At 50.9% G+C, this 20,704-nt stretch overlaps 1 protein-coding gene across 1 annotated transcript in view; it reads right to left on the bottom strand.

Moving 5' to 3' along the window:
• The window catches only part of GLIS1 (GLIS family zinc finger 1), a 238,709-nt gene that overhangs the window by 72,245 nt on the left and 145,760 nt on the right, over positions 1–20,704 (bottom strand). The window contains exon 4 of the mRNA XM_065928993.1: positions 12,433–13,315. Within this exon, the coding sequence (XP_065785065.1) occupies positions 12,433–13,315 (883 nt within the window). The remainder of the gene's footprint in view (positions 1–12,432; positions 13,316–20,704) is intronic.

The raw sequence follows: 20,704 nt of genomic DNA, 5'->3' as shown, positions 1-20,704 counted from the left end.
ATTTCCTCTGCTGCATTCTTGGCTGTAATAGTCCTTTTGTTGTCAATTAATGCAAAATTGTACTCTTGCTCTATCTCTGGGCCCATGGTCATAAAAACGAGATCTGTGGAGACTGAATTAATGATAAACAGCTGCAGCTGCAGCAGCTAACTACAGAGCTTCTACTCCGTGAAGGGCTTGATGGTAAATTTCTGTCCAAGCCTCAGAAACCAAGCCAAAACGTGGACAAGAACACCTCCTCTTTAGACCTCAGTGTCCAAATCCACAGACAGGATTGAGTCAGATGGTTTCTAAGCCCTTGCCTGGGTCTGACACTCCATGAGGTAGATCACTTGGGGTGCAGACTTCCCTTTATCCTGGGGATAATATTGCAGGTTAATTTTAATGTTGCAGATTAAGGAGGGAAGGAAATCAGGGCAGGGATTGGGGTGGGAGGAGTGAACTAACACGTGCTGAGCACCATCCGTGCACCGGGTGTTGTGCTGGGCTCTCTGGGCACACTACCCATCCAGCCTAACCCAGACATGCCCCTTTGACAGCGACCTATGCAGTCCTCGCCACGACCCTGTGAGTTTGTTGCAAAAACACTCATTTTACAGGACAAGGCTCCTGGCTCTCCGCCTAGGCCTTTCCCAGAATGCTCCATCACTTCTGTCCCACTGAGTTACACCCTCTGCCTTTGCACTCAATCCCATTCATTCAGCAAATTGCTGTCCATCATCTATGGTTTGAGACCTTGGAATGCAACAGGGAACAAAATATAAAAAGATCTGGACATCATGGAGTTAACAATTAAGAGGAGGGAACAGGTCAGAGACAAACACATAATGTTGGATAGTATGAAGGGCAGAGAATGACTGAAGATATTACATTAGACTGGTGGTCAGGGAAGGTCTCCTGGAGGAGGTGACCTGGACTTCAATGAAAGCTTCCATGGGCCTGAGTGAAAGGGAGGCAGGGCTGGAATAAGAGAATCCTGGGCGGAGTGAAGAGCCACACAGAGCCTGAAGTAGAAATGAACTTGGAAGTGTGAGGAACAGCAGGGAGCCCATGTGGCCGGAGCAGAGCAGGTGTAGAAGGAACCGAGGTCGGACAGCTCACAGGGGCCATACCTGCCCCTTTCTTGTCCTCCACTTCCTTCCTCTTCCTGAGGGCCCTGCCAGGAATGTTAAAAGGTAACTAAGCTCAAAGGATCTTAGGGATCTTGGATCCAAACCTTCCATCTTCCTGATGACAAATCAGAGTCCCAAAGGGTCTGGTGGCTCTTCCAGAGCCACAAGACTGTTTGATGCAAAGCTGGGGAGGGAACCAAGCTCTGCACCCCAGGCCCACACTGTCTCACCCAGACTGGTGGAGCTGGGATCAGGAAACCTAAGGCCTGGAACTGATCAAAGTCCTTGTCACACACGTGAAGAAACTGAGTCCCAAGGCCAGGTGGCTCCATGTGCATGAAGAAGGTAAGGGGTCAGGGTGGGCAGAGAAGCTGCAGATTCGTGTTGGTGCTCACCTAACTGGGCATTTGCTCAAGCCAGGCTTCCTCTGGGACCAACACCCAGAGCAATCAACCATCATACTTTTCTAACATACTTAAGGAGCTGTGATGTCTGAAACCCACCACTGGTTGCAACCTCCCTGGAGCCTTCTGGCCAGGGCTGGCTGAACTGGATCCTGCCAGGAGGGAAGGCGATTCTGACCCATGCGGACTGCACAAGCTTCCAGCCATCTCCTCTGTGTAACCTCCAGGGGGCCATCTCCCACCATAGGCCTCAAGTCCCTATCTGTCAAACAGTGCTGTAGGGCTCCGGAACAGCATCAGAGGAGATGCCCCGGGGTGGGGGTGGGGTTCTTCCCCAGTGCAAACACAACACAAGCCGGCATTCTCCAGAATCCTGGGAGGCAATGGTAGTACAGAGAGAGGCAACACAAATCAACTTTCAACATGGCACATAGTAGGTACTCCACAGACACTGTGCTGGGAAGCAAGGGAGTTGAGCTTTGATTCTTTTGCTCTGTGATCTCCATGAGCCAAACCCCCTCTACAGACCTCAGTCTCCATACCAGCAGACAGCAAAAGTATGAATCAGCACACAGTAAGAAGCATTCAGACTTGTGACCTCCACAAGGCCACCTCCTCTTGCCCTGGATGCCTGGGGAGAAGAAATGAGAGCAGGGAGTGGGGCTGGAATCTTGGGAAACTACTAGAGGCACAGTAGACTCTTCCTGGGGCCAAACTCCCTTGTTTTCCAACTGCTATCACGTTCATTGGCAACTAAACCTGGTCAGCAAGGACCACCTAGGCCAAACTGACTCCCCAAACAAGGGGTTCAGCAGATTTTGTGGTTAAATTGCGGTGCAGAAGGCAAGTGTGGGGAGTGGGAAGATGATGGCGCATGGAACCAGGGACAGGAGGTGAGTCCCAGATGTGACACCTGGCCAGGAAGCTTCCCCACTGTGAATTTCAATGAGGCCATTATAACAGAAGGGTCCTGTCACTGCCCTAAGCATTCCTTGAGCACAGGAGCTACCTATCCAAACTTCACCCCAGGGCCTGGTCATGCCCTGGAAGCTGCAAATGTTCCTTTTAGCTTGAAAAACCCTATGCTTTCTGTCTTAGTTCAACAAAGAGGATGGTGGATGGTCCATCAGCTGAACACGCACTGGGTACTCACTTTCCTCCATGACAGCAGAGACCACCATTCCTAAGAAATGCACAGCCCAGGACTCCCATGATCTCACAGAGCTCTCTGCTCTATGTCCCCAACATGGCTGATTATCAAGGGAGGCTGGGGCAGTGGGGGTACGTCGAGGAGGCCAAAGCAGGCGGCCACCTCCCAGCCATTTGGAAATCGCCACTCGCAAGGCCGTGAGTCTCAGTGATGGGCCCTCATTTGATCATTACCCACGTCAGAAGAATGCATCTTGAGGAGGCAGTGCCGCACGAGTCAGCGCGGTAATCACTTACAGACCCAGAGGCCCAACTCCTGGCAGTGGAAGAAGATTTATTGTGGGGATGGATGGAAAACAAAGAACAGTTGTGCAAACTTTACGGAGCCACATTATGGGAAATGCCTTTCCCATTTCCCACTGGTAAATGTTCTGGATGCCGTTTCCAAGGGAGGACTGAGCCCTGGTACCCAATCAGGTACAGACACTGTGCCCGGCTTGCTGAGCTGAACTGAGTTAGGCTGGCTCGTGGTGCCCAGGCGTTGACTGACAGCCAGGCTCCACTCTCTGCTCTAGTGGACCCAGGGAATAAGGCTCCTTCCTGGGCCTCTCTGTCCTCTATGACTACTGCTGTTCCCCCTCAGATGCTCCTGCAACACGACCAATATTCTAAATGGCAATGCTGATTGTGTCACTCTCCTGCTCAGCACCCTTCCACCACTCAGGGTAGAGTCCAAGCTCTTCATACAGGACTTCAAGGTCTTTTAGGGCCAAGCTACCATTTCTGCTCCCAGCCCCCATGCACAGAACACACTTCAAATACAAGAGGCTACCTGTGTTCCCCCCAAGGGTCAAGACCATCACATCTTTTGTGTGGCTGCTCCCTTTCCGTGAAATGCCTTCTCTCATGATCTGCATCTGGGAAGCCCCCACTCTCCCTCCAAAGCCTAGCTCTCATGACCTCCTGGGGAATGCCTTTTCCCTCCTCTGTGTCTCTGCAGCATTTGGTTAATGCACTCAGCACTGGACAATTCCTCATTTGATGCTACACCCACTGCTCCTAGTATCTAACCTTGCACCGTAAATTGAAAGCCACCTAGTCGTGCCTGTCTCTTTGCGACCCCCATGGACTATATAGTCCATGGAATTCTCCAGGACAGGAATACTGGAGTGGGTAGCCTTTCCCTTCTCCAGGGAATCTTCCCAACCCAGGGATCGAACCCAGGTCTTATGCATTGCAGGCGGATTCTTTACCAGCTGAGCCACAAGGGAAGCCCTGGTACAGTGAGGGCATCAATAAAACTGTGTTGAGAAGCTAGCAGTGGTGTGGGGCAGCAAGGAGGCAGGGGGAGAGACAACACAGCTGAGCCCAAGGCACTCTCCTGACAGAGGAAAAGAGGTAAGCTGAGTGTCCTGGGTCTGGAGGTGACTGAGGCTACAAAGGGGTGGTGTGGCTCATCACTCACTTAACAGATGAGGTCCATCACTGTAGCAGGCCAAGTGAGGCGCAGGAGGTCGGCTCAGATAACCCATCTGCCATCAGTGGAGACAGAGCCTATTAATGCTCAATCACGAAGTTTAACATTTCCAGGATGTCCCTCTTAGAAAACATGTTCTGGACACTTTCTTCAAGTCATTGTTGATTTTATCTGACTTTCTCATGCCAATAAGAGAATCATTTCAATTCCACTTACATTAAATTCAAAAGCTTTTTCTCTTTGTATTATTTTAAATTCAATTCAGAGGGCTGTGTTTTTTTATCCTTAATTTTTTTCATATTCCATAAAGCAGTGCTGACTTCACAAAACTTGGCCAGTGTTCCTATACCCTCTGGTCCGGTGCTCCCAGGAATTCTCATCTCTCTGAGAGCCCGGGTTTGATGACTCAAAAAAAAAAAAAAAAGAATAACAAGAGCTCCTGTTCTCAAGCATGAAGCATGGAGTATTTTGCCAGGAGGCATGAGGTAAGCGCTCCATACACATGATCTCATTTAATTCTCACAACACTCTCCCTTTTACACAGACAGGAAACTGAGGCTCAGAGAGGCCACGTGACTTGTTTGAGGTCTCACTGTTGGTTAAGGGGCAGAATGGGGATTTGAACCCCAACAGTTATCGTCTATGTTTAGCCATTGGTCCTTCCTGACTCACCAATTCCTGACTCAGACTTCAAAGAAGATGGGGGGCAGGGAGTCGGGGATGGAGATAGGTAGGGCTGGGGATGGGGGAGTGCACGGGGGTAGCAGCTGTGGGGGACAGACGTGGAAAGGAGAGGGGTGGGCATGGGGGGCTGTGGAGCAGAGGAGGAGGGCAGAAGAGCTTCACACAGAGGCCTAAAGGCACTGCATCTGGGAAGCATGTGGCCAACGGGCTCTGTGTGGTTGGAGCACCCAGCTGGAAGGGACAGGCCTAGGAGGGTGGCTGTGTACTCCGGGCCTGGTTGTGGGCAGGAGCACTGGACTGGGAGTTGGGGACTCAACTTGATACCCTCTGCAGGGCCCTCTGCAGTTTTCAAAGCATAAGCCTCCACTCCTCAGAGACTCTTCTGGGTGAGCATCACAAGTCCCATTTTACAGATGCATTAGTGGAGGCTCAGGAGTGAAGTGACTTGTCCAAGTTTGCACAGTCAGTAAGCAGCAGAGCGAGGATGAGTCTCCTTCCTCTCCTCTTTTCCAGGCAAGTCTTTTCCATCTGTGGCCTCAGTTTCCCCCTCTATACAGTGATGAGTAGAATCCCTCAGGGCTCTGAGTTGTTCCCAAGGCTAGAGTTTCGAGAAAGCCTCTCCTTATGAAGGACCCTGAGTTTAAGTTTTAAAAACTGGGGAAGAGAGGAAGACATCCAGTGTAAGCCAAGATCTATGGAACTGGAACCTTGACTTAAGAGGAGAAAGGGCAGGAGCATCTGCTGAGCCCCAAGAAACACAGAATGCCAGGCATTAATCCCATTTCACAGATCAGGAAACTGAGGATCGGCATAGCCAAGTGACCCATCCAAAGCCACATCCATGCCCAAGCTGGAACTTAAGACAGCCTCTTCTGTTCTTCTGGGGACACTCAGGACTGCATGACCGCTGTGCATTTTAGACCCTCCCTCTTTTCGTATCCTAATGCAAACCGCCCAGAGCAGTCAGATCACGTGCTGTGCTTGCTGTGTGACAGGCACTGCACAAGCATCTGTGTACAGTCCCTCACTGAAGCCTCACAACAGTCCTATTCTCTACACTTTACAGGTAAGAAAGCAGGCTCACAAAAGTCAAGTTAAATGCACACAATCACAGGCTGATAGGTAGCAAAGCCAGGTTTAAAATTAAGGCTTTCCTACAGGAGAATTTCAAGCATCAGATTAGGAGTGGCTGTGACCATCTTTAAGGTACCTCCAATCTTGCAACTTTATAGGAAACTGCTCTGGAGGACAGTGTCCAGGCAACTTCACACAGCTTCGGAGCACAGAGGTGAGATGACCACCCCAGCAAAGCCTTGGGAATAGGCTCAGCATCTCAGCCTCCAAGGCCGGGCCAGGTGCCAAAGAGATACTCACACCAGGAGCACTGTTATAAATGGGGCAACGCCTGCTGGGAGAACAGGAGGCACATAGAGAAGGGGAGCTGAGGAGGGGACACTGGACTGGGTTGTGCAGGATGGTTAGGAGTTTGCGGGGCTTCCCAGGCGGCACTAGTAGTAAAGAACCTGCCTGCCAATGCAGGAGACATAAGAGATATGGGTTCAATCCCTGGGTTGGGAGGATTCCCTGAAGGAGGGCATGGCAACCCACTCCAGTATACTTGCCTAGAGACTCCCAAGGACAGAGAAGCCTGACGGGCTATAGTCCACAGGGTGGCAAAGAGTTGGACATGACTGAAGCAACTTAGCCAGGCACGCACAGGCTGGAAAAGGTATCCCGTACAGAGGTACCAGCAAAAGCCAAGACACAAAGGATGGACCTCAGTAAGGGCTGTTAACAAGTGCACAGTGTTAACTTGAGGACTGCATTTGCTCAGAAAGTTTTCCCTACCCAGACCCTCTCATTCCCCACCCTCAGGACGAGGCAAGGCTCAGGCACATTTCCAAAGTGGGTGGGTTTGGTGACCAGATCTGGCTGGACCAGCTTGGCCTCTATGGGCTCGCATACAGCAGGCTCCTCCAGGGCAAGAGGTTTAAATCATGCTTAATTTTACAGCCTTTTAATCTCACCAGAAACCCCAGCCTCCAGAAAGGGAGACTGTTTTCAGGTGACGATGATTTTTAACATGGTGAAATGTCTTATTCTTCATCCCATGAGTGTTCTCTAATACAGAACAAAAGACCCATCATGTTGGCAGGGCAGGGACCTGCAGGCTCTTAAGATGATGGGCCAAGGCTTGGGAAAACTAGTTAAACGCAGGTGTCTATCTGCTTCCCTGCTCCATCAAGGCTCCGCGGGGCCAGGGTGACCCTGATTCCCTTCTGTAAGCCCACTGCCCACCAGGGCCTGTCACATGGGGGGCACTCAATATCAGCTTGCTGAGTGAGTTTCAGATCCGAATGTTTTCCCAACACGCGTAAACAGATGACGATTCTCTGCTTGGGAAATGGCTCGGGGTCATGGCTAGTGCACAGTCTCTGGAGTCATGCTGAGACCTGGATTCAAATTTGATCCCACGATGCAGCTGGGACCTGAACTTAGGCATGAACTGGACTAGCCTTTCAGCATCTGTAAAATGGGGACAATTGGAGTCTCCAGGAATGTTCTGAGGGCTGAGACCATGCATGTATGGAAGCCCTAAATACTGAAAAATCACCCTGTGAGTATTTCAATAATGTTCCCATCCTGCCTTGACTGACTCCAACAAGCAGCCAGGCTGAAAACTGCAGCTCCTGACTCTTCTCCCACCCTCACTCGTCCAGCAGTTAAGACCACAGGATTAAAGGGTAGAATCCTTCCCCTGGTGCAGAAGTCTCGCATCACGTCACCTTCATCTCTAGACTCCTGACTCCTGGCACACAGGAGAGGTGTCCCTCCAGCAAAGCAAGTGTTTCAGGGGGTGAATTTTCCTTCATTGGAGGGTCACTTTCCCAACTTTTGGTGACCGGTCGCATCAGGAAGCCCCCTGCCCACTGAAGTTGCCCCATCTGCTGTGCGATCCTGGATCCCCACTCTCTCAAGGCCTGTCTCCCCCATGCCCTCTCTCTACATGATGAGGACGGAATGGTAAAGCTGCCTGCTCAGTCATTTCAAACTCCTGGATAATTCCCTGGGATGAGCCGGAGATGCTGAGATGAGTCAGGATTGTCAGCTGGCCAGGAATGTGGCCCCCCACCGGACTGGTCTCAGGACACAGGGGGGCGGGGACAGATGCTCTGGACCCCACACGCTGTGATATGAGCAGCACTGAGGATTCTACTCTGCTGAAGGGTGAGTCTGGGCAAAGGTGGTAGTCTATGGAATGGTCCAGGCAGCAGCACCAGGTGATACAGAGCAGATACCTTGCATTTGAACTGACATTACCTTAGCGAGGGCAAGGTAATCCATAGTTGGACATAGCTTGTCTCGGAATAAACTAGGTCTCTCCTTCCTCAGGACTTCCTATGAGATATGATCCCGGACCCCCAGTCAAGCCTCTTTCTCATGTACATCCCTGGTCCCAGGTCCGACAACATTGAGGACAGTCTGGAGGGGGCAAGGGATGAGGGCCAATGGTCAGTGCGGCTGCAGCTGCCAGAGGAATCCAGGCAGGATGTAAGTCCAGACTCGAGGCTCCAGCTGCGCATCAGGCCTGGGAGGGCAGGGACCAGAGCCTCCTCCCTGTGGCTCTGCCCGGCTCCCCCTTCTAACTCCAGTCACCCTGAGTAGCCATCTGTCTGGCACCGAGCAGAGGCTCTCCGTCACTGGCAGATACCTGGCCACAAGGCCACCAGCACATGTGACAGTCCTGCCCGCCCCACCAACAGTGGAGGCTGCCGCATTCAGCCGACCTCCAGTCCGGGCTCCGCTCCTGCCCGGCTCTTTTGAGCCTCAGGTTCCTCATTGGTAAAACAGCCATCAACGACCCTGTCCTAACTCCTAGGGCTACTGTATGGATCTCTTCAGATGCTCCGTGTGAAGAGTATGCCTGAGGAAGATGAGAATTAACTAAGCACTTCCCTATGCCACCTCTTTCAATCCTAATAGCAACAGCCCTAAAAGGTAGGTAATATTATCACTCCATTTTACAATTGAGTACGATTCAGAGAGGTTAAGTCACCTGCCTAAGGTCACACAGCTGGTAAGCAGCAGGGCCCCAGGCCAGCATGACTCTAGATTTGTGCTTTCACCTGCCTTTCACACCTTCCATGCTGTGCTCACAGCTTTGGTCAAGCTCTTCACAAAAGTCAGGAATTATTGTCATGATTATTTCATAAAACCTAAGGTTATGAGAGATTCTCCTCGTTCACTTCTGCCTGTCTTTTTCTCAACGTGGAAAAAAGCAAACTCATAGTCTGCTAATTTCTGCAGTCTCAGACAATCAGAATTCCAACCGTCTGGGAGAGCCAATCTAAGAAAGCAAGAAATTAATCTTTTCAAAGTTAACGTCTTGGAGGCGTCGCGTCAGTATTTGGGTTGGACGTAACCTTGCTATCGTAACGCAGATGAAACCCCCAATTTAATAAGGCTAAGACAACTCTGACAACGTAAGAAACATAACAGGATATTGCAAAGAGATTAGGGAGCTTCCTCTGGACGGCGCGGATGGGCCGCGGAGAGGGCAGGGTGGGGGGCGGGTGGTGCGCCCGGGGAAGGAGGGTGCACAGCGGCAAAGCGAGTCCCTGGTCTCTGACTGGGCCTGAGGATGAACAGCCTGGGCAGAGGGGAGCTAGGCTCCTCTAGGCACCTCCGGGCCCGCCTGGTGCGGGAGCAGAGGCTCTGCAGGCTAAATGTGAACCAGCTGCAAGGACGAGGATGGGAGTGTTACAGTTGGACAGGGCGGGGAAGGCTTACCTCATGAAAGAACTGTGGAAACGGCTGCTGGAAAGATAATAAAAGGATTAACTGCTATTTTAGTGGGCCATTTACTCTTCAATCAAAGTGTCTCATCTATTTCCTGTTCTCTGGAGGCTCCGGGTCCAAAATTCCTTTGTCTATTACAGCACATGGTAGCAGAAGCCTGTCATGAGAAATTAATAATTTTACAGGGAAGGGAGATTTTATTGATCTGGGTGCGGGCTAGAGCCCGCCCCTTCCCCTGGGTTACCTACTGCACTGGTCTCTCTGGAAGAGGCAGCACGCCCACAGCACGCAGGGTAGAGCTCAGAGATTCTGCTACCATCTTCAGAGGATGGCACCCCGCAGGGCCAGCCCTGGCCCTGGACCCAGGACCCCAGAGAACAATCAGTTTAACAGGGGAAGATGCACACAAACAGGAGCATCACAGTTCAGAAAGATGAGAGTTTAACTTCCACTCCCATGGATACTAGCTGTGTAACCTTGAAAGTGAAGTGAAAGTCACTGGGTGGTATCCAACTCTTTGTGACTCCATGGACTGCAGTCCATGGGATTCTCCAGGCCAGAATACTGGAGTGGGTAGTCTTTCCCTTCTCCAGGGGATCTTCCCCACCCAGAGATCAAACCCAGGTCTCCCTCATTGCCAAGCAGATTCTTTACCGGCTGAGCCACAAGGGGGCAAGTTATTTTCATCATTTTTATTAGTATTACTAGCAAGATTATTAGCCTCTATTATTGTTGTCATTATGGTTTGTCTCTAACTGTGGGACCTGGGGCAAATTATACAATCTCTCTGAGCCTCAGTTTCCTCATCTTTAAAATGGGGATAAATAGTATCTGCCCCATAGGATTGCTGTGAGGACCATAGGGAGCATGAGGACCACAGGCTTAGAATAGCTCCTGCACACAGTCAGCACTCAGGAGCTGGGCTTGCTGGTCTTACTACCGTAATCCTAAACCCCCTAAGAGGTAAGATGAAGTGTTCTCACAGCAGCAGGTGGAAGGCCAGCTAGGCCCTATGGAATTTCACTTCTTCATCTTCAAAAGTCCTTGGCAATCCCAGGTAAATATAGACATGGCTTGAACATCACCTGCTCCATGAAGCCCGTTGAGGTTTCTCCTCCTTGGGTGGATGCAGACTCCATCTCAGAGTCTGTCACTCACCTCCCTCCCATCAACTCTACATGGGAGCCCAAGAAAAGTGTCATGCCAGGATTCAAGTCAGGCAGCCTCCACAAGGGCCTTGCAGATACCAGTGAGGTCACCCCCAGAGAGATGTGAAAGAGAATTGCAGCTCAGTGGCTGTCAACTGCAGGATCTCGGAGAGAGATGGGGACCGTGTGTGGTCCAGGACCCCTGCCTTGTGATGTTCTCTGGACAACTTCTTCCAGAAAGGGGCATGCCTCTTACAAGTCACGTGTCACAACACCCCAAATGAACAGGGGCATCACCAGGAATCAGCCTGGCCATCAGCTCTCCTTCCAGCACACTCTCAGCCCAAAGACACACAATACAGTCCACTTCTCAGCCTGCTCATTTCAGCCTCTCCCCACGATCCCAGCATGCCAACTACCCTACTTTCACTTTTTGGCAGAGGCTGTCCCCTGCCCCTCACCTGTCTACAGAGTGAATTCCTTCTCATCCTCAAGACATAGCCTCCTTGAAGTTACATAAGTTGGTCCAGTGGGTGTCCAAGTCATAAGCAGACAGGCCCCAGGGGCAAACAGCTGGCCCCGGGAGGATGGAGTTTATGCTGCTGGTTGTCAATGCTCCTCGCCCCCTCCCTGGCCCTGCAAATGCTGCCCGGCACTTTGAGCAAGAACAGAGAGAGGTCCACCTCTCTCCCAGTTGCACCTCTTCCCAGACTGAGTTCTCCATGAGGCAGGGGAGGGCATGGAGACGGTGAGTGCATACAAGTGTTGGAAGAACTCAACTTTGGCTATGACACTGGCCCTACAGATGAGGCACACTGCTTCCTTCCTCTGCCTCTTCCAAGCCCCAATAGTTGGGAAAATAGAGCTGGGACTTGGTACCTCCATTGGCCCTTCCACTCCCAGGCAGGTGCCTGTCCTGGTGAGCTGGCGCGGCCTTGGGGGTGGCTTGGTTAAAAATATCAGAGACTAAGACGACATTCCTAACCTGATACAGAGTTCCACCACAGTGAGAGCAGCACATGAAAATGACCAGTCAGAAGGGCTGGAGGACTCAGTGGCTACAGTTAATGCGTGTGTGTGTGTGTGTCTGAAAGCCTAGGCATGTCCCTGGAAACCTCATCCAGAACACCGCAGGTGCTATCCAGGGCCTTACCTGCTAACTGGAGGTCTCACCCCAAAGCCTGCCCTGGGCACCCACAGCTCTCAAGCCTGATGCCTATGAGGACCCGGTGCTCTGTGGACGAAATCAAGCCTGTGACTCCGAGTGAAGAGCCAGAGCCGGGGCGAGCATATTCCCCATGACTCACCTGGCCATCAGCAGGTGTGACACTGAGCATTTGTGTGTAAGAGAGAAGGCCAGCTGAGCTGCTTTGACCCCAGATCACACGTGTCACCACCTGAACAGGTGCGTGTGACAGCAGACCATAGAGGGTGGAGAAGAGGGTCCCTGGTGAGACCGAGGAGCCCTCCGCCAAGGTCCCCAGTGAGTGGGGCACTGACCACTGTGACCGGTGGCCACATCTACAGGATTGGTCCTTCCCTCTTCAAGCAAGGTGACCCCGGCCAGACCCCAGGGGAGGCGCCCGGGCAGAGCTCTCCCAGGGCAGTGAGCTGGGTGCAGCACTGTGGGGGCAAACCCGGAGGCCGTGGGAACTCACCATGCACTTGTTGGGCTTCTCACCCGAGTGCACCCTCATGTGGATGAGCAGCTTGTAGCGGGCGTTGAAGGGCTTGTAGCGACGCACGCAGCCTGCCCAGAAGCAGGTGAAGTCCTCGCCCTTGCGCTGGTCGATGTGGCTCTTCTCGATGTGCCGCACCAGCTCCTCCTGCTGCTCGTAGGCTGCGCAGCAGTCCACCCAACGGCACGCCTGCCGCCCAGCCAGCCCCCTGCCCGCCAGGCCCAGCCCCAGGCCTCCAAGGCCCGGGCCAGGAGGCAGCTGAGACAGTGGGTAGGGGGGCGGCAGGCCCTGCTGGTGAGGCCCGAAGAGCTCTGAGAACTCGTCCGCGGGCTCCTGCTTCAGGAAGCCGGCCTTCCGGCAGGCTTCAAACCGCAAGCTGCCCTCGTGGCTCTCGGTGGACGCAGAGCTGGGCCGGGCCCGCTTGGGAGGGCCCCCCGTGTCTCCCGGCAGAGGGGGGCTCCGGAGTCCGTTGACACAGGTAACCAGGGCTGTCTGGGAGGAGCGGATGATGGAGGTGATGTCGGAGGCAGCGCAGGGCGAGACGGAGACCGAGGAGGTGGGGGGCAGCCCCAAGAGGCAGCAGCGCTTCAGGCCCCCCTCCGGGAGGTGGGCCTCAGGTGGAGGTCCCAGGCCCGAGCTGGGTTCGCTGCCCAGAAGGTAGCAGGAAGGTGCGGGGTTGGCAAGGCCTCGGCCTGGGAGGTCCAGGTCTGTGTGCAGGCCTGTGGCCGATGGAGCCCGGCAGTGGGCGGATGGGGGTGCGCGAGCTTCCGTCATGGCCCGGTAGTCAGGCAGGGATTCCTGCTTGATGTACTGTGTAGCTGGGAGGCCACCATTCATATAGGTGGCCTGGGGCCTGGGGGACCTGGAAGACAGTGCAGAGGGGTCATGAGAGGGTGGGCACTCCACAGTGGGAGGGGGGCCGGGCAGGGGACAGTGGGGAGCCTGAGGACAGACGGAGGCGGAGAAGCCCAGAGCAGGGGAGGAAGGCTGACGGCTGGCAGCAGAGAGATGAGGACTGGTGGTCCAGTGAGCAGGAAAGAGTATGGAGCAAGAAGGGGAGAGAGAAGAGAAGGGGGCTGGGGAGATGTTCAAGAGAGGCAGGAGGTCTGAAAACATGAATGTGTGGAGGAAGATGCCAGCAAGGCATGCATTTTATCCTTTTATTATATCCAGACTACCCTCTCCAGACAAAGCGCCATCTGTCCTGCCTCTGAGGCCTCCCTGGGTCTGCCCTGTCCCCCTGCCCATGACCTTTTAGTGGGTTCTGGAGGAAGAAGGCTGAGAATGATTGGTTGAGGGACACCAGGTTCAGTCGGTTTTAATGCTGCTTACTTGTCCCTTAAATCTCTCTTAATTCTTGTAAGCATTCTTAATTTCTAAAAATGTGATGCTTTGCCCCAAAGCAATCTGTTTTTCCACTGTGAACATCAGTGGGTAGGGGTTTGAATCACAGTCACAGTGAGGGGGTCATCCCAGGAAAAATGGAAGAAAACTTTCTCTGGGGGGAATGTTCCAGAATGTCAAGCCAGTGAGTGCATGAAATGCCACTCTGGGGAGAAGCTGTGGGAAGGCAGGCCAAGTGGGACAGTGGGAAATCTAGGGTAACTTCTCTTAACCCTCAGGTCTCTCTCTCTTTTTTTAAAAAAAAATATTTATTTATTTACTTATTTGGCTGCGCTGAGTCTTAATAGCAGCACGCAGGATCTTCTATCTTCATGGCGGCATGCAGGATCTAATTTCCTGACCAAGGATTGAACCTGGGTCTCCTGCATTTTGGGAGCATGGAGTGTTAGCCACAGGACCACTAGGGAACTCCCAAGCCTCAGGTCTCAGGTTGAGACCTGGGGCCAGGCTCAGCCACACCCCGCTGTGCAGACCTTGGCAAGATGCTCTGGGCCTCTCCCTGCACCCCGACATTGAATGGCTCTCCTGGGGGTGAGGATGATGATGGGCAGGGCCCAGCTGGTCAAGATGCTGTCATCATCACACAGTACATGCCTTCCTAGAGAGGGCCTCTCCCAAATGCAGGACAAGTTTGTGCAGAGAGAGGTGTCAGGGCCTGCCGGTCATCAGAGTATTCTGAGAAGGGGAGACACCAGCAAAGTGACACTGGACTCGGGGCCAGAGAAGCCCCAGCAGCTGGCTGGGCAGAATAAGGGGCCTCCTGACATGCCCAAAGCCTGACCCCACACGCCCTTGTACCTTTCCCCAGCCAAGCCTCAGTTTCCTCACCTGTGAAAGGGTGCTGCCAGGATCAAGGGAGGAAGCAGGTACTGTGACAGCCCTCTGGGAAGAGGACGGCAGGGTGAAGGGGGCCACCAGCACGGCCATTATTACCGCCATCATCCTGGGGCTCTTTGGAGCCAAGGGTGGTGGGGTCATCACCTGTTCCTCTGCTGCCCAACGTGGCCCGGCAGCCCCATCCTCTCCCTCCCAGGGTCCCTGAAGCTCTGGCATCCTCAACTCCAGCCTTGAGGTGGCAGAGCAGAGACAGGACAGGAGAGAAGGAAAGTCAGAGCCTGGAGCCCTCAGACACCACTGGCTCCAACACCACTGCTACCAAGAGGGCCGGGGGCTCACAGCAGCCACAAGCAGCAAACCAGTGACAGGGCCGGGACCAGAGCCTAGGTTCCCCTTCCCTCCCAGTGTGTAGACTTCCCATCTGCAGAACCTAACCTGGAGTGGTCCCTGGATGGGAGGCTGGGAAAGGGCTCTTCTGTTCCGTTCTCAATTATACTTGAACAAGTCTCTGCCTCACTCACCAGAGGCCTCTCTTCCTTCCCAGGAACTCTGCTGTCAAGAACATGGTCACCAGGTGGAATCAGAGGGAGAAAACACATACCCCCAATCTCTAGGGCTGGGGACTCTGGGCCCACCATTGCCAGGAGAAAGCTCTGAGTAGCTTAAAGATCGGATCTGAAGTTGTGACTTTGTGGAGCTTAAAAAAAATAGTGCTCTTGGCGTGGTCATGATCCTGGGTCTGGCGAAGGTGGGCATGGGTGGGGAAGGGCAGCCAGACGAGCATCTGTTTGGAGCAATCGCTTTAAAAACAGACCGTTTATAAAATCGATGCCAGTGGGAATTTGCAGTGTGATGCAGGGAGCCCAATCTGGTGCTCTGTGACAGCCTAGAGGGGTGGGATGAGGTGGGAGGTGGAAGGGAGGTTCAAGAGGGAGTGGACATATGTATGCCTACGACTGACTCATGTTGTCGTATGGCAGAAACCAACACAGCATTGTAAAACAACTATCCTCCAATTAAAAATAAATAAATTAAAAAATAATAAAGCCAGGGTAAAGCAACCAACACGAGGAGAAAAGAAGAGCTATGTTGTTCTGTGACTGAGTTACCTGAATTTGTGGTTTAGTTGCTAAGTCATGCCTGAATCTTTCGTGAGCCCATGGGCTGTGGCCCACCAGGCTCCTCTGTCCATGGGATTCTCCAGGCAAGAACAGCGGAGTGAGTTGCCATGCTCTCCTCCAGGGGATCGTCCCAAGGCAGGGATCAAACCCACATCTCCTGCACTGCAGGTGGATTTTTTACCACTGAGCCACTAGGAAAGCTAGTTACCTGAATAATCAACAGCAAAACCTTGACTGGCATCAGGCAGGGAAGGGTCAGCTCAGGCCCCAGGGTCTCCTGGCTCTGAATGCCAGCTAAGGCAGCCCCTCTCTCGCCCTTGCTGTGCCTGTGAGGCCAGGCAGCCGTTCTGGCCCTGCTCTGCTGCAGAGGCCTGTCACCCCAGGCAATTCCCATCACAATCTCTAGAAACTGTGAGCACAGGTCCCTAGAAAGAAGGAACAACTCCAGCTGCTTTCCCAGGGGCCGTCTCATGAACCCCAACAATACAACGATGCACGTATCTGCTGACAGCATGGCCAAATTCTTCAAGGGAGACACTACCATCTATTTGACTTAGGAATGAAGCAATGTGCCCAGCCCTCAGAGGCAGGCTGTGAGAGCAGGAATTTGAACCCGATCTGCTTGAATCAGAGGGAGCAGCGTGAATAGAGAGACCCCAAGACACAAGGCAATCCAGTGGGAGGGAGAGGGCACAGGATGCAACTAGGTGTGGGGTGGGGCCTGGGAGCTCTTTTTCTTCAGGAAAATGAGGACGTTTGGAAGAGACAGATGAGCAGCGGAAGCAGCAGTGACTCAGACTGATGCTGGTGTAGGGTCCTGGGTACAGACTCTGCTGTGCTCTGACAAATGATATCCAAAATAACAAATGATGTTTCTGATCATCTCTACCAAGAAAAAAAGGGGGGAGGGGGGAATTCTACTTCCTAAGCTTTGACTAGGTTAGTATAGTTTCTTCCATAAGATAGAAGAAATTTCGCTGAGCAAACTAGATGCTGCCAGGGGAGCCTCAGTGAACAATCAATCAGATGAATGCATTTGACTGTTGCTAAACAATGCACAGATCAAAGTCTAAAAGACGCTTGCTTACTCCTCGGCACGAACTTAAACGTGTCCCCTTAAAATTCATAGTTTGAAGACCTAACTCCCACTGTGACTGGATTTGGAGGTAGGGCCTTTAGGGAGATAATTAAGGTTAAATGTGGAAATAGGGCAAGGCCCTGATCCAATGGGACTGGAGTCCTTGTAAGAAGACAAGACACCAGAGGTGTACACACCAAGAAAAGATCCTGTGAGGACACAGGGAAGCAAGAAGGCAGCCATCTGCAAGCCAAGGAGAGAGCCCTCAGGAGAAACCAAACCTGCAGACACCTTGACCTTGGGACCTCCAGAACTGTGAGGAAATAAACGTCTGTTCTTTAAGCCACCCAATCGGAAGGGTTTTGTTATGGCAACCCAAGCAGACGAACCGTTGTTGTTCAGCTACTAAGTCACGTTCAACTCTTTGCAACCCCATGAACTACAGCACACCAGGCTTCGCTGTCCCTCACCATCCCCCAGAATTTGCTCAAACACATGTCCATTGAGTCAGTGATGCCATCCAACCATTTCATCCTCTGTTGCCTGCTTCTCCTCTTGCCCTCAACCTTTGCCAGCATCAAGGTCTTTTCCAGTGAGTCAGCTCTTCTCATCAGGTGGGAAATACTGGAGCTTCAGCTTCAGAATCAGTCGTTCCGATGAATATTCAGGACTGATTTCCTTTAGAATTGACTGATTCAATCCCCCTGCAGTCCAATGGACTCTCATGAGTCTTCTCCAGCACACAGTTTGAAAGCATCAGTTCTTCAGCGCTCAGCCATCTTTATGGTCCAATTCTCACATCTGTACATAACTACTGGAAAAACCATAGCTTTGACAATATGGACCTTTGTGAGCAAAGTGATGTCTCTGCTTTTTAATATGCTGACTAGGTTTATCCCAACTTTCCTTCCAAGGATCAAGTGTTTTTTAATTTCATGACTGCAGTCACTGTCTGCAGTGATTTTGAAACCCAGGAAAATAAAATCTGTCACTGCTTCCACTTTCCCCCATCTATCTGCCATGAAGTGATGGGACTCGATGCCATGAGCTTAGCTTTATGAATGTTGAGCTTTAAACCAGCTTTTCACTCTCTTTCACTTTCATAAAGAGGCTCTTTAGTTCCTCTTCACTTTCTGCCATTTGGGTAGTATCATCTGCTTATCTGAGGTTATTGATATGTCTCACAGTAATCTTGATTCCAGTTTGTGCTTCACCCAGCCCAGCATTTCACGTGACGTACCCTTCATAGAAGTTAAATAAGCAGGGTGACAATACACAGCCTTGATATACTCCTTTCTCAACTTTGAACCAGTCTGTTGTTCTATGTCCACTTCTAATTGTTGCTTCTTGACCTGTATACAGGTTTCTAAGGAGACAGGTAAGGCTGTCTGGTATTCCCATCTCTAAGAATTTTCCACAGTTTGTTGTGATCCACACAGTTAAAGGCTTTTGTGCAGTCAATGAAACAGAAGTGGATGTTTTTCTGGAATTCCCTTGTTTTCTCTATGATCCAACAATGTTGGCAATTTGATCTCTGGTTCCTGTGCCTTTTCTAAACCCAGCTTGTACATCTGGAAGTTCTCGGTTTATGTACTGCTGAAGCCTAGCTTGAAAGATTTTGTACATTATCTTGCTAGCATGTGAAATGAGTGCAATTGTATGGTAGTTCAAACATTCTTTGGCATTGCCTTTCTTTGGGGTTGGAATGAAAACCGACCTTTTCTTTATCCTGTGACCACTGCTGAGTTTTCCAAATCTGCTGGCATATTGACTGAAGCACTTTAACAGGATCATCTCTTGGGGTTTTAAATAACTGAACTGGAATTCCATCACCTCCACTAGCTTTCTTCGTAGTAATGCTTCCTAAGGCCTACTTGACTTCACACTCCAGGATATCTGGGTATAGGTGAGTGACCACATCATCGTGGCTATCTGGGATATTAAGACATTTTTTGTACAGTTTTTCTGTGTTTTCTTGCCACCTCCTCTTAACCTCTTCTACTTCTGTTGCATCCTTACTGTTTCTGTCCTTTTATTGTGCCCATCTTTGCATGAAATGTTTCCTTGGTATCTCCAATTTTCTTGAAGAGCTCTCTAGTCTTTCCCATTCTATTGTTTTCCTCTATTTCTTTGCATTGTTCAGTTAAGAAGGTTTTCTTAACTATAAGGCTTTCCCTGTTATTCTCTGGACTCTGTATTTAGTTGAATATTGAATATATCTTTCTTTTTCTCCCTTACCTTTACTTCTCTTCTTTTCTCAGCTACTTGTAAAGCCTCTCAAACAACCACTTTGCCTTCTTGCTTTTCTTTTTCTTTGGGATGGTTCCGGCTACTGCCTCCTATATAATGTTATAAACCTCCGTCCATAGTTCTTCTGGCACCCTGTCTGCCAGACTAATCCTTCAAATCTATTCATCACCTCCACTGTATAATCATAAGGGATATGACTTAGGTCATACCTGAATAGTACAGTGTTTTTCCCTTCTTTCTTCTATTCAAGCCTGAATTTTGTGATAAGGACTCTTGATCTGAGCCATACTCAATTCCAGGTCTTGTTTTTGCAGACTGTATGGAGCTTCTCCATCTTCAGGTGCAAAGAATATAATCAATCTAATTTCAGTATTCACCATCTGGTGATGTCCATGTGCAGAGCTGTCTTATGTTGTTGCAAGAAAGTGTTTGCTATGACCAGTGTGTTCTCTTGACAAAACTCTGTTAGCCTTTACCTGATTCGTTTTTTATTCCAAGGCCAAACTTGCCTGTTACCACAGGGAACTCTTGACTTCCTACTTTTGCATTCCAATACCCTGTGATGAAAAGGTTATCTTTTTTTGGTGTCAGTTCTAGAAGGTCCTATAGGTCTTCACAGGGCCAGTCAACTTCAGCTTTTTTGGCATTAGTTGTTGAGGCATGGACTTGTATTACTTGTATTACTTGATGTTGAATGGTTTGCCTTGGAAACAAAATGAGATCATTCTGTCATTTTTGAGATTGCATCCAACTACTGCATTGTGGACCCTTTAGTTGTCTAGGAGAGGTACTCCACTTCTTCTAAGGAATTCTTACCCACAGTAGTAGATGTAATGGTCATCTGAATTAAATTTGTCCATTGTCATCCATTTTAGTTCACTGATTCCTAAGATACCAATGTTCACTCTTGCCACCTCCTGCTTGGCTACGTTCAATTTACCTTGATTCATGGGTGTAACATTCCAGGTTCCGGGGCAGTACTGTTCTTTACAGCGTCAGACTTCACCTTCACTACTAGACACATCCACAACTGAGCATCATTTCCACTTTGCCCCAGCTGCGTCATTTCCACTTTGCCCCAGCTGCTTCATTCTTTCTGGAGCTATTAGTAATTGCCCTCCACTCTTCCCCAGTAGCGTATTGGACAACTTCTGACCTGAGGTGGGTGGGGGTGGCTCCTCTTCTGATGTCATATCTTTTGCCTTTTCATACTGTTCATGGGGTTCTGGCAGCAAGAATACTGGAGTGGTTTGCCATTCCCTCCTCCAGTGGATCACGCTGTGTCAGAACTCTTCACTATTACCCACCCATCTTGAGTGGCTCTGCAGGCATGGCTCATAGCTTCACTGAGTTACACAAGCAGATTAATACACTGATGTAAATCAGAAGTCTTACTGATATCAAAGAAAGCCACAGAGAGTCTATAGTCTCAAAGAAAATGGTTCCATGCGGGAAGAATAAGCCCCCTGCTAACTAGGACTCTCTCCCATCATGGAGCTCTCACTGAAAAGTAAACTCTGTTGGGGAGACCTTTACTTCCTTCACCAAGGCACCCCCACTC

Source organism: Muntiacus reevesi, chromosome 1 (assembly GCF_963930625.1).
Source record: "Muntiacus reevesi chromosome 1, mMunRee1.1, whole genome shotgun sequence".
Lineage (NCBI taxonomy): Eukaryota > Metazoa > Chordata > Mammalia > Artiodactyla > Cervidae > Muntiacus > Muntiacus reevesi.
This window is presented reverse-complemented; position numbering and strand designations above follow the sequence as displayed.